The sequence below is a fragment of the Hevea brasiliensis genome, chromosome 14, assembly GCF_030052815.1.
Source record: "Hevea brasiliensis isolate MT/VB/25A 57/8 chromosome 14, ASM3005281v1, whole genome shotgun sequence".
NCBI lineage: Eukaryota > Viridiplantae > Streptophyta > Magnoliopsida > Malpighiales > Euphorbiaceae > Hevea > Hevea brasiliensis.
Window position 1 is genome coordinate 20,771,580 of NC_079506.1, and position 18,743 is coordinate 20,790,322.

The following is an 18,743-nucleotide window of genomic DNA, read 5'->3' on the forward strand; positions in this document are numbered from 1 at the left end:
AGAAACACTCTTGAAAATTGACTGGCCTTCTATTTTCATCATCCTATATCTCCAACTCAATAGTTTATTAAATCCAAAGAGATGTGGAAAGATTCCATATATAGATTGGAGAGTCAAGTCCAACAAGGGAGTACATTAATAATCTTCTCTTATTTGCTCCTCATATTTTTCTTGATCTTGACAACACTTTTAACGTTACTTGAAAATTTGTATTCATCTGTTCAACTCCCAAATTTTACAAGCTATGTTTGACCACTTCGCCAATTTAATTAGTCCTACTTTTGGAGAGTTTTTTTATTTTTTGTGCAATCTTTTGACCAACTGAACCTATAAGGGGCACCAACATTTGCTTCGTGTACAGCACAGCCTGCAAGTTCAAAACTCAAGCACTCACCACCCGTAAAACAGAGAAAAAGTCCCTTTCTTTTTACACTTCAACATTGGTTTTGCTCAATCCTTGGCAATGGAATATCAATATATAATTGGAGGAATTCTAGCTTTTATTTTGGGGTTTGTACTGTGGCATAGGTCGACAGGAATGAAGAAAACTAAGGAATCAAGGGAAAATGTCAGAGATGAAGTTGTGAAGAGCTCAGAACAAGTGTTATGCCAGTCGGAGAATGCCACGAATACTGATATTATTATAGTTGGAGCAGGTGTTGCTGGGTCAGCTCTTGCTTACACTCTTGGCAAGGTGAATCTAATCTTCTCTCCCTACTTTAGATGGCAATGTATAACAGGATAAAAATTCACAAAATTAGCGACCCATCAGGCAGATATTAACATTTAAACCAAGTTTACGGTAAATAATAATAATAATCTCTTTTCCTTCCTTCAATTTGCAGGATGGACGGAGAGTGCATGTGATTGAAAGAGACCTCACTCTGCCTGACAGAATTGTTGGAGAACTTCTGCAACCTGGGGGTTACCTAAAATTAATTGAGTTGGGCCTTGAAGGTGAGTACGATATTATTATTATTATTATAATCTTTTATGGATTGTTGAATCAGTGTGAATTCCATCAATCTTTCCGTCTTGGTCATCTGTCATTCAACTTTTGCTCTAATTCTTAACATGCATGCTTGTTGCAGATTGTGTAGAAGAAATCGATGCTCAACAGGTATTTGGATATGCTCTTTACAAAAATGGGAAAAGTACTAAACTATCATACCCCTTGCAAAACTTCGATCAAGATGTGGCTGGAAGAAGTTTTCACAACGGACGTTTCATTCAAAGAATGCGTGAAAAAGCTGCATCTTTACCTAAGTAATAATCTTCTTTCTCCCCCAGTTACTTCCTTCACTTTGCCATGCCTTTCATGTTCCAAATTATTGAATTCATGCTGCATAATTAAGAACATCACTTTATTACTTTCAACAGCTCATATATGTTCCCTTATTTTCATTGTAGTGTAAGACTGGAGGAAGGGACAGTAACATCCCTACTTGAAGTGGAGGGGACAGTCAAGGGTGTGCAGTACAAAACTAAAATTGGTCAAGAACTAACTACTTATGCTCCGCTCACAATAGTATGCGATGGATGCTTCTCAAATTTGCGACGCTCTCTCTGCAATCCTAAGTTAAAGATTATGTTTCAACTAGGAAAGAAAAACTTCTTTCTGAACTTCGTTGATAGATTCCTAAATGTGTAGGTGTTTTCTATTTCATGAGTTTTAAGTGAAATTTGGAAACTTTGTGTTTATACAGGTTGATATCCCCTCTTGTTTTGTGGCATTGATCCTAGAGAATTGTGAACTTCCATACCCAAATCACGGACATGTTATTCTGGCAGACCCTTCACCAATCTTGTTCTATCGTATTAGTAGCTCTGAAATTCGATGCTTGGTTGACATACCTGGCCAAAAACTACCTTCCATTTCAAATGGCGAAATGGCCAACTATTTGAAAACTGTGGTAGCTCCCCAGGTATTCAAAGTTCTCTAGGCATGCTAATGCATTTTTTTTTTCATTTTGGCATTGATACGTATAGATAATAGTGCTAAGGAGCTCATAAAAATAACTCGATTTATGATGCTTTGAACTTTTTAATATGAAATTTGACGTGCATTTGACAAGTCATTTATCTTTTAATCTTTAGGATAATCAAGAGCTTTTATATGTGTTTCAGACTCCCCAAGAGCTACATGATGCATTTGATTTTGCAATTAACAAAGGAAACATAAGAACAATGCCTAATAGAAGCATGCCTGCTGCTCCTTATCCCACTCCTGGTGCTCTTCTGTTAGGGGATGCATTTAACATGAGACACCCTTTAACAGGAGGAGGAATGACAGTTGCGCTATCTGATATTGTTGTATTGAGGAATCTTCTGAGGCCTTTCCATGATCTAAGCAATGTATATTCCCTTTGCAAGTATCTTGAGTCTTTCTACACTCTACGCAAGGTGATTAAATGATTTTTCACAAGTTACATATGAGCATTGTTTTTATAATTTCTAGACTTAAATTATTTAGGATCTAGTTTGGGTAAATGATGCATACATTTTGCATAGTCATTTAGGTCTAATTTTATAACCATTTTTATTTGATTATTAGTCATTTTTAGCTAATTTCATTAGTTAATTAGTTAGTTTTTCATAGTTGTCAATTTTGCATTAATTTGTAATTTTTACTTTGTTTTGTAGGAAAAATGGTGTTTTTGAAGGACTGAAGAGAATTTTGCCATTGAGGAGTGTCTTCTACAGCCAAAGATGTCAAAAATAGGTTTTCAAGCTGAAATATGCATTGACCAAACTGTGCATAACTTGCCGCATAAGCTATGCAGATCTGCATAAGGAGAAAGATCACTGTTCCAGAACCAGCCGAAATGTGCATAAGGAGACTGCATAGCTTATGCACATTCTCGCCTCCCTTATGCACCTTCACGGAATTGTGCATAACCTATGCACCAAGTCATGCAGTTTCGCATAAGTGACTCGTAACCAGTTAAATCAGATAAGGGACTGCATAACTTATGCAGTCCACTTATGCAGTCCCATAAAGAGTTCATTAATGAGCTGGCAGGAGATTCCCTCAAATAATTCCTCCTAGAACATACCATTTTAGGGCTCCATGTCAGAAAAATGCTATATATAGTCCCATTTTCCCATTTTTAGAGAGGAGACAAGGAGCAGAAAAGGAAAGGAGGGGCTGAGCAGAATTTGAAGAGTCACCTTCACTTTCCACACCATTTTCAACCAAGATTTGCAGATTTCTTTCTTTCCTTACATTTTTCTACATTTCTAGTGTTTAATTTCTTACTTCTTAGCTTAGATTAAAGCTTTATTTCCATTTAAACTCATCATATCTTGTAAGCATTATGGATAGTGAGTAGTTTACTTTTGATTCTGGAGTAAGGGTTGTAATATTTGAGATATTTTGTGGATTTTGATTGGGTAATCCATATTTTGTGGTCTTAATGAGTTTTATTCATTTCTTGTATGCTTAATGACATGCTTAGTGTAGGATCCCATTAAGTGATGTTCTTAATCTATGGTTGAAGCACCGAAAGGAGAAGGCCTTGTGATAGATAATCAAGAAATTGGACTTAATTAACTTAGACCTAGAAATAGGCTAAGGATTAAGAGGATTCACAGATTAATTAAAGAACTTAATGGGTCTTAATTAATTCTAACTCCACGAATTAAGACACTCTTTGTCTCACTCGAAAGGGAATTCAAAGGATTTAAGAATTAATCTCCTTAAAACCCATAAGTTTCATAAAATTGGATAACCGATTTAAATCCCAAAATAGCTCGAATATGAAATCCCGAACTCCGGAATCGCCTTTTTACCATTGTTAATTTTCAATTGAATTTAATTGCTTGCCATTTTCAATATTGCCATATTTGAACTTGCTTATTTCAATTTGATGCAATTTTTGTTTAATGCAATACATTGTTGAATAGAATATTGATTTTGCACATATAGATTTCACGCTCCATTACCCATCAATTCATTACTTTAATTTCATAAATACTTCGATTTAGTCAACTTTTATATCAAAAATTCAATCATTAACACGACTCCTCGTGGGATCGATATCTTTTCTATACTACTTGTACGACCCGTGCACTTGCGGTAGGGACGCATCAAGTTTTTGGCGCCGTTGCCGGGGAGTTGTTTGTTTAAGATTGAATTCTTGATTATTTTAGTTGTTTTTAGTTTTATCTTTGTTATCTTTTCATTTTGTGTTTGTTTGTTCTTTTTCAGGTACTTTTAATCTTTTATGAGAAGAGCTAGAAGCACAAGTGACACATCCTTACTGTTTAATCCTGAAATTGAAAAGTTTTGTAAGGCCAACAAGAAAGAAACCAGAAGAAGGAAAGAAGCATTGAGAGAAACTGAATTAGAAGCAGACATGGCTGATGAGAGGATTAGAATTGGTGTTGGTAATGCTGGAAATGATCAAAACAACGAAAATGCAGCCCAAGGTGAAGAAGTTGTTAATGCTAATCTGCCTAGGGGAAGTATGATGGATCATGCTTTTCCACGTTTTGATGACTTAAGAGAGAGCATAGCAAGACCAAGGATTGATGCAAATAGTTACAAGATGGATTTTGGAGTTCTTCAAATGATTCAAAATTCTCAATTTGGAGGTCATCCTTCAGAAAATCCACACACACATCTAAAGAAGTTTGCTATGATTTGTGACATGCAAAAACAACCTGGAGTGTCTGATGATGCAGCAAGATTGAAGCTATTCCCATTCTCTTTGAAAGATAGAGCATTGGATTGGCTTGATTCTTTACCTCACAACTCCATCACAAATTGGGAGCAACTCACTGATGCATTTCTTGCATAATATTTTCCACCTGGAAAAACTCAAGAGTTGAGGAATCAAATGACAGCTTTCAGACCAAGAGAAGATGAAACTCTCTATGAGTCATGGATGAGATGGAAGGAATTAGAGAGATTATGCCCACATCATGCCATTCCAAAATGGATGATAAATCAGAATTTTTACACAAATGTCACTCCTGCAATCAGAGGGATTATTGATGCTCAAACAGGAGGAGAATTTATTATTAAGCATGAAGATGAAGCTTATGAGCTATTGGAGAAAATCGCAAAGAATACTCATCTTTGGAGTAGTCCAAGAGGACCAGCTCCAACTCAAAAGAGGCAAGCTGCTGGAATGTATGATCTTGATCCGTTTAACATGATTAATGCAAAGTTTGATGCACTTACAAATGTCCTTGCGAAGAAGATGGAAGATTTGAGTATGTTGGTTAGTTCATCATCATCAGCTGGAAGTTCACAACAAGTGGCTTATGCAGAGGAAACTACCAGCTGTGGAGTAGATTATGGAGAATAAGCAGCATATGTTGGTAATTATGGAAACAAGCAAATGGGGAATCCTTACTCTCAAACTTACAATCCAAATTGGAGGAATCATCCCAACTTTTCATGGGGAAATCAGCAAAATCAAGTTCAAAATCAGAATTTTCAACCACAACAGCAAAGTCAAGTTCCATATCAGCAAAATAGGCAACCATTGCCTAATTTTCAGCAGAAAAATATGAACCCTCCACCAAAACAGCAAGAACGAAATTCCACCACTAAAGCTTTATTACAACAGATTCTTGCTAACCAAAATAAGCATGATGAGGAGATGAGAGAGATGAAAGCAAGGCTGGAATAGATGCAAACACATAATGTAATCTTTGGAAAACCAGATTGCACAACAAGCATCTTCCTCAAGTGCCAAGTCTTTTGGAAAACTTCCAAGTCAACCAGAAAACCCAAGAGAGCAATGTCAAGCTATTACTTTAAGAAGTGGAAAAGTTATAAATAATGAGAAGAGTGAAAATTATGAGAAGAGAGAAAATGAGAAAAAAACTGATGAGAGTGAAAAACAAGAGAGTGCAGAAAAATGTAAAGAGGAAATTGAAGAGAAGGAAGAGAAATATATACCTCCTGAACCCTACAAGCCACAGCTTCCCTTTCCACAAAAATTTCACAAAGCCAAGCTTGATAGGCAATTTGGGAAGTTCTTAGAGGTTTTGAAGAAACTTTACATAAATGTGCCTTTTGTTGATGCTCTTTCACAAATGCCCTCTTATGCAAAATTCTTGAAAGAAATTCTCTCAAACAAGAGGAAACTTGAAGATGATGAAACTGTAGCTTTGACAGAAGAATGTAGTGCTATCCTCCAAAGGAAACTTCCTTCAAAGCTTAAGGATCCAGGGAGTTTTTCAATTCCATGCCACATTGGAGAGTCTTGTTCTACAAAAGCCTTATGTGATTTAGGGGCTAGTGTTAGCCTTATGCCCCTTTCCATTTTTGAGAAGCTCAACATGGGAGATCTTAAACCAACCCACATTTCTCTTCAGTTAGCTGACAGGTCAATTAAGTATCTTGAAGGGATTTTGGAGAATGTGCCTCTGAAGGTTGGGAAGTTCTACATACCTGTTGACTTTGTCATCTTGGACATGGAGGAAGATTTTAATATTCCAATTATCTTGGGAAGGCCTTTCCTGGCTACAACAGGAGCATTGATTGATGTCAAGGGAGAAAAGCTGACTCTTAGGGTTGGTGAAGAGCAATTGGTTTTCAACATTAATAACACTATGAAAAAGCATCATTCTGAAGCTGATACTTGCTTGAGAGTTGATATCATTGATGAGCTGGTTGAAGAACACTTCAGAAAGAAATATCCAGAAGATCCACTTGAAAATTGTTTGGTTCATGGAGGAGGCATAGATATGACAACCCTCTTGTAGCTGCATATGCTCAACACTTAGAGGGAAGTCCACCATTCACTTCTGCTCCAGTTTTTCAACTCACACAAAAGGAAAAAGTCGAATTTAAGCAACCATCATTCAAGGAAGAAGATGCACCTAAGGTAGAACTTAAGCAACTTCCTTCTCAGCTCAGGTATGAATTTCTTGGCACTAATAACACTTATCCAGTAATTGTAAATGCAAACTTGAGTACTTTAGAGGCTGATAAGTTGTTAAGAGTATTGAGACAATTTAGAAAAGTCTTGGGATACACCATAGATGACATTAAGGGAATAAGCCCACACTTTTGCATGCATAGAATCAGTTTGGAAGAAAATTGTAAGCCATCTATTGAACATCAGAGGAGGTTGAACCCAAATATGAAAGAAGTTGTTAAAAAGGAAATTTTGAAGTTGCTTGATGCAGGGATCATATATCCCATCTCAGACAGTACTTGGGTGAGCCCAGTACATGTTGTCCCAAAAAAGGGTGGAATGACAGTGGTCAAAAATGAAAATAATGAATTAATTCCCACCAGAACAGTGAATAGTTGGCGGATGTGCATAGATTACAGAAAATTAAATGTTGCCACTAGAAAAGATCATTTTCCACTTCCCTTCATTAATCAGATGTTGGAAAGACTAGCTAGGCATTCTTACTTTTGCTATTTAGATGGATATTCAGGTTTTTTTCAAATCCCTATCCATCCAAATGATCAAGAGAAAACCACTTTTACTTGTCCATATGGAACCTTTGCTTATAGGAGGATGCCATTTGGGTTGTGTAATGCACCAGCCACTTTTCAAAGGTGCATGATGGCAATCTTCTCAGATTTCATTGAAGACATAATGGAGGTTTTTATGGACGATTTTTCTGTTTATGGATCTTCATTTTATATATGTAACACCCTAGGCAAATCCCACATCGACAAAACACGGGAGAGATGCTGGGTTCATAAGATGGAGGTTCCTAACCCCTATTGACGCGTTTTAAAACCGTGAGGGCTTCGGCCCAGAGCGGACAATATCACTAGTGGGCCGGGCCATTACATTTGTGGTATCAGAGCGGCTCCGTGTGCAACCTTGAACGATGGTGGGGCAAACCTCAGCGAGGACGCAGAGTCCCATAAGGGGGGTGGATTGTAACACCCTAGGCAAATCCCACATCGACAAAACACGGGAGAGATGCTGGGTTCATAAGATGGAGGTTCCTAACCCCTATTGACGCGTTTTAAAATCTTGAGGGCTTCGGCCCAGAGCGGACAATATCACTAGTGGGCCGGGCCGTTACATTTGGTATCAGAGCTGGACTCCCTCTAGTACGGTGTGTGGTGCGAGGACGCACCAGGCGGAAGCTGGTGGGCTTGTCACGACCCAGGGATGGGGTTGGGACGTGCTTGTTCAACGAGCTACGCACTGGGGTGGAAACTTCGTGTCCCACATCGGAAACGGGAAGAAAAGATTTGGGCCATATATGTCACACCTCGGCTTAGGGGGCCCCAGCTCAAGCCCCTCTATGGGTGGCCTTCTTGCCGCATTTCTAGAGGCGGACGCTTTGTGGAATTAAATCCCTCGCCTGCAGAGTTAGGATTCGAACCCTTATCACGGGTTTGCAGCCTCTCACCAATTGAGCTGCACTCAATTGGTGAGAGGCTGCAAACCCGTGAATGAGAAGGGTTCAATCCTAGCTCGCAGGCAGGGATTTAATTCCACAAAGCGGACAGTACCTTGTGAGTCGCAGGTCCGGCCTCTAGAAGGGTACGCTGGCAAGAAGGCCACCCATAGAGGGGCTTGAGCTGGGGCCCCCTAAGCCGGGGTGTGACAATATCTCAATTGGTGAGAGGCGAAGCAAACCCGTGAGTGATAAGGGTTCGAATCCTAGCTCTGCAGGGCGAAGGGATTTAATTCCACAAAGCGGACAGTACCTTGTGAGTCGCAGGTCCGACCTCTAGAAGGGTACGCTGGCAAGAAGGCCACCCATAGAGGGGCTTGAGCTGGGGCCCCCTAAGCCGGGGTGTGACAATATATGTGGAAGCCTTCCTCACCTGGTCAGCGCGCTTTTGGGAATGAAACCTCCCAAGGGACAAATCCGTGAGGCCCATGGGCCAAAGCGGACAATACTAACTGGAGAAGGATCGGGCTGTTACAATATATGCTTGGCTAACCTTTCTAAAGTTTTGTAGCGATGTGCAGATACTGACCTTGTGTTAAACTGGGAAAAGTGTCATTTCATGGTTCAGGAAGGGATAGTGCTTGGACATTTGGTGTCTAACAGAGGAATAGAGGTTGATAAGGCCAAAGTTGAAGTGATAGAGAAGATGGCTCCTCCTACCAATGTCAAAGGAATTCGAAGTTTCCTAGGACACGCCGGGTTTTACAGACGCTTTATCAAGGAGTTTTCTAAAATAGCCAAACCTTTGTCTAATTTGTTAAGTAATGATACACCATTTATATTTGACCAAGAGTGTTTGGATGCCTTTTGCAGGTTGAAGCAAGCTCTTATCACTGCACCAATCATGCAACCACCTGATTGGAGCCTACCTTTTGAAATTATGTGTGATGCTAGCAACTATGCAATTGGGCCTATTCTTTGTCAAAGAAAGGACAAAAAGGCTTATGCTATTTATTATGCTAGTAGAACACTGGATGAGGCTCAAACAAATTATGCAACAACTGAAAAGGAATTTTTAGCAATTGTCTTTTCATTGGAAAAATTCAGACCTTACATTATTGACTCAAAGGTGGTTATATTTTCAGATCATGCAGCCATCAGGTATTTGCTCCGTAAAAAAGAGGCTAAGCCTAGGCTCATTAGGTGGATTCTGATGTTACAAGAGTTTGATTTGGAGATTAGAGATAAGAAGGGAGCTGAAAATGTAGTTGCTGATAATCTTAGTAGGTTGAAATTGGATGGTGAAGAATTTGATGAAATCCCTATTGATGAGTTTTTCTTGGACGAACAACTTTTCTCTCTTGTTGCTAAACTACCTTGGTATGCAGACTTTGTGAATTATCTATCTTGTGGAGTTTTACCTCTAGGTATGACATGGCAACAAAAGAAAAAGTTTTTGCATGAGGTGAAATTTTATAGATGGGACGATCCTTTACTCTTCAGGAGATGTTGTGATGGTTTAATAAGGAGGTGTATTCCTGAAGAGGAGACACAGAGTATTATGCATCATTGCCATGCTTCTGATTATGGAGGACATTTTGGAATCTCTAAAACAGCTAGTAAAATTTTGCAAGCTGGTTTCTTTTGGCCAAATCTTTTTAAGGATGTGAGGAAATTTGTGTTAGAATGTGATAAATGTCAAAGAAGTGGAAACTTGGCAAAAAGAGATCAAATGCCCCTAAATGGTATTCTTGAAGTAGAATTATTTGATGTCTGGGGAATAGATTTTATGGGGCCATTCCCTCCTTCATATGGTAATAGATACATCTTAGTTGGGGTTGACTATGTGTCAAAGCGGGTGGAAGCTATTGCAACTCCAACTAATGATGCTAGAGTGGTAGTGAAATTTTTGAAGAAATTTGTCTTGAGCAGATTTGGAGCTCCTAGAGCTGTAATTAGTGATGGTGGTTCCCATTTTTGTAATAAGCAATTTGAGAGCTTAATGAGGAAGTATGGTGTAGTGCACAAGATAGCTACACCATACCACCCTCAAACTTCAGGACAAGTTGAAATTTCTAACAGAGAGCTCAAGCATATTTTGGAGAAAACAGTGAACAATTCTCGGAAAGATTGGTCTATCAAACTAAATGATGCTTTATGGGCATATAGAACTGCCTATAAAACTCCTTTAGGAACTACTCCCTTTAGGTTAGTGTATGGTAAGTCTTGTCATTTACCTGTGGAGCTAGAACATAGAGCATATTGGGCCATTCAGATCTTGAATTTTGATCTTAAGCAAGCTGGTGAGAAAAGGTTGTTACAACTTAATGAGCTTGAGGAATTGAGGATGGATGCTTATGAAAGTGCCCGTATTTACAAAGAAAGAACTAAAGTTTGGCATGATAAGCATCTGAGGAAAAAGGAATTCAAAGAAGGTGATTCAGTTTTGTTGTTCAACTCAAGATTGAAATTGTTCCCTAGAAAACTTAAGTCAAGGTGGACTGGTCCATATAAAGTTTCTAAGGTTTTCCCTTATGGAGCAATTAAAATTTGGAGTGAAAAATCTGGGAATTTTAAGGTCAATGGGCATAGATTGAAACATTACATAACTAGAGAACCAATAATAGGAGCAAGCTGTTACAAGCTCTCCAATCCCTCACCTCTTTTCAGTGAAATTCATAAAGAGTCCAGCTAAGGACTATAAATTAGCCCTCTTGGGAGGCATCCCAAGTCCTTTTATTTTGCTTTTGCTAATTTTCTTTCATTTTCATTGATTTAGTTTTTATCTTAAATCTCCCCAAATTCAATTTTTGACATTGTTAAATCTTGTCCCTTGTAGATGTAATTCCATGAAGAAAGGCTGATGAACTGTTGGGGAAGTAATTCTTAACTTGAAAATTTTGTCCTTCAAAAGAAATGATTTGGTTTTTGCTGCATAAATGCAATCTGGTTTATGCAGAGGAAAAATACATTCTGCAGCAAAAAGGGTGTCTGCAGCAAATGGCTTGTGTTTTTGGTGAGGTTGGGTGTGTAACTTTTTAATACTTGTGCTTATAATGTTAATATAGTGGTAAGTGAGTCATTTTTGCAGTTTTGAGCTTCTTTGGGTTGTAGAATTCAAGGTAGAAATGCTGCATTTTCTTGGCAAAACTTGGAGAGTTCATTTCTCATTTGTGGTTAGATGCAACTTTATGCAAATTTTATGGAGTTTTATGTGCTAAATGTTGATTTGCAGAATTTGAGTTAAAATGGCATAGTTCTCAAAAGTCTTTTATGTAGGATCAATGTCTACATGCTTGTGTGATGTCTTTTTGATACACTTTGTATATATTGATGTGTTTTTGGTGAAAATTTCTCATGGTTTATGCTTCATGGAATTATATTTCTTCATTCTAGGGTATTTTTCACACTTGCAAATCATGTTCCATTGCAATCTTAATCTTGTTGAAATGTGCATAAGCAACTGCATAGCTTATGCAATCCTGCATAACCACAATTCTTGCCATTTTTCACCTTTATTGCAAGTGCATAAGGAAAGAGCATAGCTTATGCAACTCTGCATAGCCTAAATTTGTCAAATTTCACATCTTTAGAAACTTGCATAAGCAGCGTGCATGACCTATGCACATTTGCATAACTTCAAATTCTTCATTTTCTCTCTCTGCCGAAGTTTGCATAAGGGGAGTGCATAACTTATGCACTTCCGCATGACCAAAAACTCTGACTCTCAAAAACTGCCGAGGGGTGCATAAGCAGAGTGCATAGCTTATGCACTTCTGCATGACCAGAATTCAGAAAATTCCACACTTGCCGAAGAGTGCATGAGCAGAGTGCATGACCTATGCACTTCTGCATGACCTGATTCTCTGAAAAACCAATTCTGCCGAGAGATGCATAAGGGGAGTGCATGACTTATGCACTCCCGCATGACTTCACTCCTCAAAATTTCAAAAGTCACCGAAACATACATAAGGAAGGTGCATGACTTATGCACAACTGCATGACCACCAACCCAAGATTTCAATACCTGCCGAACAGTGCATAAGGACAGTGCATGACCTATGCACTTGTGCATAAGCCATTTCTCTGAAGTTTAAATCATTCTGAAACATGTATAAAAGAGTGCACAGGTTATGCCTAAATCATTTTCCCCTTATGCAGTCTCTTACAAACCCGATTCAAATTCATTTTCGGCAAACAAAATTCCCACCTCCACTTCCCGACTCTTCTCCCCACGACCGTCCTTCAACCTCCATTCCTTCCGGCATTCTCACCGTCTCTCTCCCGTCTTCTCCACTAGCACTTTCATCACGTAAACCCTAAATTTCCCCCTACATTTTCATTTCCGCCCTTATCTCTCCATCCTCTCCATCGGCAATGGAGTCCCCTCCCCATTCCCGTCCAGCTTCCCCTCTCCAGATTTCACCATTGTCAACAATACCCCCTAACCCTAATTCCCCTCCACAACCGACACCCCCACCACCTCCCCCAACCACATACAAATGTAAAATCCGTTCCAAATCTGTGCGACCCATGTCGTCTGCCCCTCCTCTGTCCAAACGCAAAGACCCACCCACCCCATTGTCGGAACCGCCACCCAAAAAGCCAAAAGCTCCAGCCTCTACACCCTCTTCCACCAAAAAGACAACTTCGGCAGCCTCACATGTATCAAAGCTACCCTGGCCTCTTCCTGATACAATTCAAAAAGCAGCTTTTAAGCGACTCAAGGATAGAAGGGTACAACCCACTAGGTATATATCTGCTGATTCTCTACAATCCCTTGGTTTATTTGACAATGTAGTTGCATATCTTGATGGTATGGGTTGGATGGAATTTGTGCATAAACAGGAGATAGTTTATCCAACTCTAGTTTTGGAGTTTATTTCTTCATTCTCTGCTACCCTTAAATTGCATGATGTAGACCATAAACCAATTATGAAATTTAGATGCTTGGGGCAAAATAGAGAGCTGTCATTGGACCAATTTCATAGCATTTTTGGTTTTGCAATTGATGGGTTATTTAGAGTACCACATACTGGAGTAGAGGTAGCCAACAAGGGCATTTGGAATGCTGCCCAATTTTGGAGAATCATCACAAACCAACCTCAAACTTTCTCTGCTGGAAGATCAAAAACATCCCAAATACTTGACCCTGCACTTAGGTTTATTCATAGGCTGATTGCTAGCACCATATTGGGCAGATGGACTAGACTAGTCTTTGTGGGAAAATCTGAACTATTTATGTTATGGTGTGCATTTCACAAAGTTAAGGTTTCTCCTGGTTATTTCTTTTGTGAACATGTGCTGCATATTGCCACCAAATCCATAGGTGACATTGTTTTGGGTGGGCTCATCACTGTCATAGCCAAGCATTTTGGTTTTAATCCTGCAGAGCACTCAATACCAGCACTTGTGGACACTTTATATTTTGATACTGCACACTTAACCAAAACAGGGTTCAATTTGTCATATTTTGATACTGCCCACCCTGCAGCAGAAACTGAGCCTATTGCACAACCAGAAACCCAACCTTTCCCATCAGTCCCACAGCACCCTACTACACCTACCCCACCCCCTCAGCCTGCTCAGGACATCCCAGCTGCCTCTGCTCAGCCCATACCTCCTACAGCTGAACCTTCCTCATCCACAGCCCCTCCTGCATTCAACACTAAAGCCTTATTCACCTACCTTGACAGGCTTAGTGATGATATCTACTTTGTGGATAGGAAGCTTGACACTGGTCTTGATACACTCAAGGATCGTCATGATCACCTATTTGACCTTGTCATGGAAACCAAGGATAAGCAGAAAGAATTGAAGGAAATGGTGAAGCAACTCATGATCTTTTTGGGCATGCCACCCCCACCTCCATCACCTCCTCCAGCACCATCATTTCGACAATGCAGTGATACCACTGCCCTTAGCAACATCCTTGGACAAAGGCAAAACAATAGACATAGATTAGCTTCTGTTTTACTTTTGTTCAATCTTGTAGGACCTTTTCTTTGTAAATATGTTCAAACATTTATAGTTTGTTTTGGATTATGTTTATTTATTCTGAATTAGTTTGTTTTAAATTCTGTTTTTCTTGAAATTTTATTGAATTGCTATTACATTAGTCCTCTTTAATTTTCATTGCACTTATTGCCCTTTTGTACATATTTGCCCATACTCTGTATATATTTCAATACTTCTACTGCTGGTTATACATTTCCCTTGCCAATTCCCATGCAGCAGCTTTTGTATACACTGCACAGGCTATGAATTTCCTCATGCCACTGTTTTGCATAGCCTGTGCAACCCTTTCTGCTACTTATGCAGACCTTTGCATGTGTTGTATTCCCTTATGCAAGCATCCCGCATACCCTATGCAGCCTATATTGCCTCTTATGCAGACCCGCACGGCTTATGCATCCTACTTATGCACATGTTCTGGACAGCACTTAACTCTGCATAACCTGTGCAGCTTCTTATGCATCCCTTTATCTTGAATTCTCATCTGTTCCATACCAGGTAACTCTTTCTTTTTGCTCTTAATCTTTACAATTCCTGGTAACTACTATTTGCTTTGACTTTTGATAATACATTGCATGAGACATTGAGGACAATGTCCAATTTTGAGTTTAGGGGTGTACATTCTGATTTTTTGCTTGATTTTTGTTTCATTTTTCACATTTTGAGTATAGGAACATCTCATCCCATTTCATTTTCATATATTGTAAATATTTTTACATATATTTCCACACATACATATACATAACACATTTACACACACATTATACATCATTTAGAAATTGTACACATTGCATACAAATAGACTCCCTCCATTTAGTTAATGCATTACTCATTTTAGGAATCATGCATCATGCATTAAAATCTTTTGCCAAATCCCTTGAGTATTGAAAAGTTGCCTATGAGAGTGATTTGACTTACCTTTAGTTGGGTTTGTGGATTGAAAGTTTCCTAAGAGGTGCAAAGTTTTGAAGTGTTATCCCTTGCCTATATCTTCTTAGCCAAAAAGCCACCCAATTAGTCATTTGGAGAAGGAAGTGTTTAGAGGGAGTTATTGGATATAAGGTAGTCAAATGATGTCTCACCAATCCTAGAACAAATTTTCTAAACCTTTCAAGGCGAAATACCAGCTTATACTTGAAAAGAGAGATGATTAGGCATTCTTTGATTTAAACCTTCTCATTTTAAACCTTTGGCCTTTTTCCTAATTAAAATTAACCCTTGCAAACCCCTTTGAACCTTTTTATTCCTAATTTTTCTTGAAACCCTTATTGCTACCTAGCCAATGAACCAAACACTCCAACCCTTTTCATGAGAATAATATTGAATATTAGGTACACTTTCTAAAAAAATAATAATAAAAGAGAAAAAAATATATACAATAAAAGGGAGAAGAAATGCTTGCCATCTTGTAAAAAGTGCTAGTATATGTGCTTTTCACCATTGTCATTCAAAATGAAAGAAATCCACTCAAAGTATTAAAAGGAATGAGTTTGGGGGTGGCAAATTCTAGGGACAAGCATCAAAAGAAAATGAAAGATACAAGTTTAAAGTATCAAAATGTTCCTCCATTTTTATATGTTTTGTAAACTATGCTAGCACTTGACAATTCTCATTATGTATTTCTCTCCTCCATATATATATATAAAAAAAAGTATAATAAAATAAGAAATGTACCTTATGTTGTCAAGATTGAAAATATTCTCATGCTTTGAATCCTTTTTACCCATTTTTCTTCTTAGCCTCTTTTTGAATCCCATGGCCCCATTACATCCCTAAAAAGACCTTTGATCTCTTGATAGTACTTGCTACATTAGTGGAGATAGGAGTAGGGAATTTGCCTATGGGATTAGAAAACTATTCATTCATTTATTCAATTCCATCATTTTATATAGAGACACTTTGGTTATTGATTGTCCATGAATTCCTTTTGAGCATGACTCTCTCTCTTTTGATTGGTTGGTTTGGGGATTTTGAATGATAATTGACTTGATGGCTAAGCGGTGAAAGCTTGGATAAGCATTAGATTCTTTGCATTTTGAATGATGGGTATATGGATTGTTGGTATGGCTAAAGGTGTGTTTAGCTACTTTAATAGGTAATTTTCATAGCTCTTTGGATAAGGCACCCCTAAAATTTTTGCACCACATTTTAAAGTTTGCTTGAGGACAGGCAAAAGCTTGAGTTTGGGGGTATTTGATGCATACATTTTTCATAGTCATTTAGGTCTAATTTTATAACCATTTTTATTTGATTATTAGTCATTTTTAGCTAATTTCATTAGTTAATTAGTTAGTTTTTCATAGTTGTCAATTTTGCATTAATTTGTAATTTTTACTTTGTTTTGTAGGAAAAATGGTGTTTTTGAAGGACTGAAGAGAATTTTGCCATTGAGGAGTGTCTTCTACAGCCAAAGATGTCAAAAATAGGTTTTCAAGCTGAAATATGCATTGACCAAACTGTGCATAACTAGCCGCATAAGCTATGCAGATTTGCATAAGGAGAAAGATCATCTGTTCAGAACCAACTGAAATGTGCATAAGGAGACTGCATAGCTTATGCACATTCTCGCCTCCCTTATGCACCTTCACGGAATTGTGCATAACCTATGCACCAAGTCATGCAGTTTCGCATAAGTGACTCAGAACCAGCCGAAAACTGCATAAGGGACTGCATAACTTATGCAGTCCACTTATGCAGTCCCATAAAGAGTTCATTAATGAGCTGGCAGGAGATTCCCTCAAATAATTCCTCCTAGAACATACCATTTTAGGGCTCCATGTCAGAAAAATGCTATATATAGTCCCATTTTCCCATTTTTAGAGAGGAGACAAGGAGCAGAAAAGGAAAGGAGGGGCTGAGCAGAATTTGAAGAGTCACCTTCACCTTCCACACCATTTTCAACCAAGATTTGCAGATTTCTTTCTTTCCTTACATTTTTCTACATTTCTAGTGTTTAATTTCTTACTTCTTAGCTTAGATTAAAGCTTTATTTCCATTTAAACTCATCATATCTTGTAAGCATTATGGATAGTGAGTAGTTTACTTTTGATTCTGGAGTAAGGGTTGTAATATTTGAGATATTTTGTGGATTTTGACTGGGTAATCCATATTTTGTGGTCTTAATGAGTTTTATTCATTTCTTGTATGCTTAATGACATGCTTAGTGTAGGATCCCATTAAGTGATGTTCTTAATCCATGGTTGAAGCACCGAAAGGAGAAGGCCTTGTGATAGATAATCAAGAAATTAGACTTAATTAACTTAGACCTAGAAATAGGCTAAGGATTAAGAGGATTCACAGATTAATTAAAGAACTTAATGGGTCTTAATTAATTCTAACTCCACGAAAGTAGGATTAGTTTGATTAAGGCACTCTTTGTCTCACTCGAAAGGGAATTCAAATGATTTAAAAATTAATCTCCTTAAAACCCATAAGTTTCATAAAATTGGATAACCGATTTAAATCCCAAAATAGCTAGAATATGAAATCCCGAACTCCGGAATCGCCTTTTTACCATTGTTAATTTTCAATTGAATTTAATTGCTTGCCATTTTCAATATTGCCATATTTGAACTTGCTTATTTCAATTTGATGCAATTTTATTTTAATGCAATACATTGTTGAATAGAATATTGATTTTGCACATATAGATTTCACGCTCCATTACCCATCAATTCATTACTTTAATTTCATAAATACTTCGATTTAGTCAACTTTTATATCAAAAATTCAATCATTAACACGACTCCTCGTGGGATCGATATCTTTTCTATACTACTTGTACGACCCGTGCACTTGCGGTAGGGACGCATCAGTAAACAATAGGGTAGTACTCTTGGCCACAACGATGAGATTAAAATTGGTGCTAACCCTTCATATCCACTTCCATTCAGCCTGTGGCATCTACCATAAATACTTTGGCTGGAGCCTTGTACAAGGTTTTTAGTGCATCAACTGATCCTGCAAGAAATGAAATGCGTGAAGCATGTTTTGACTATTTGACTCTTGGTGGTGTATTTTCGAATGGACCTATTGCTTTACTCTCTGGTCTAAATCCTCGTCCATTGAAATTGGTTCTCCATTTCTTTGCGGTGGCTATCTATGGCATCAGCCGCTTAATAGTTCCATTTCCTTCAATTCCACGCATGTGGATTGGAGCACGCATGTGGATTGGAGCTAGAATGATCTCGGTGTGTATTGCCAATAGTACTTTCGATGATTTCCTATATTTAAAATGACTTCCATTAATATATACTTAAAGTTCTAATTTCTATCATATTCTTTTCTTTCTTTAGGTTGCATTAAGAATCATTTTCCCTATCATAAAGGCAGAAGGAGTTCAACAAATGTTCTTCCCTACAATGCTCACGCATTACAGATGTCAGGTTGTTTGA

General features: G+C 38.2%; 1 protein-coding gene and 1 non-coding gene across 2 annotated transcripts; one reads left to right on the top strand and one right to left on the bottom strand.

Moving 5' to 3' along the window:
• The first annotated feature begins 463 nt into the window (after positions 1-463).
• LOC131173351 (squalene monooxygenase SE1-like) lies at positions 464-18,743 on the top strand. The gene is made up of 8 exons (XM_058135639.1): positions 464-694; positions 846-957; positions 1,092-1,266; positions 1,411-1,571; positions 1,705-1,925; positions 2,128-2,403; positions 18,243-18,539; positions 18,645-18,743. The coding sequence occupies exons 1-8, from the start codon at positions 464-466 to the stop codon at positions 18,741-18,743; spliced, it is 1,572 nt and encodes a 523-aa protein (XP_057991622.1).
• Positions 4,826-4,933, bottom strand: LOC131173575 (small nucleolar RNA R71). Its single transcript, XR_009143891.1, has one exon. It is a non-coding gene; the product is annotated as a small nucleolar RNA R71 (small nucleolar RNA).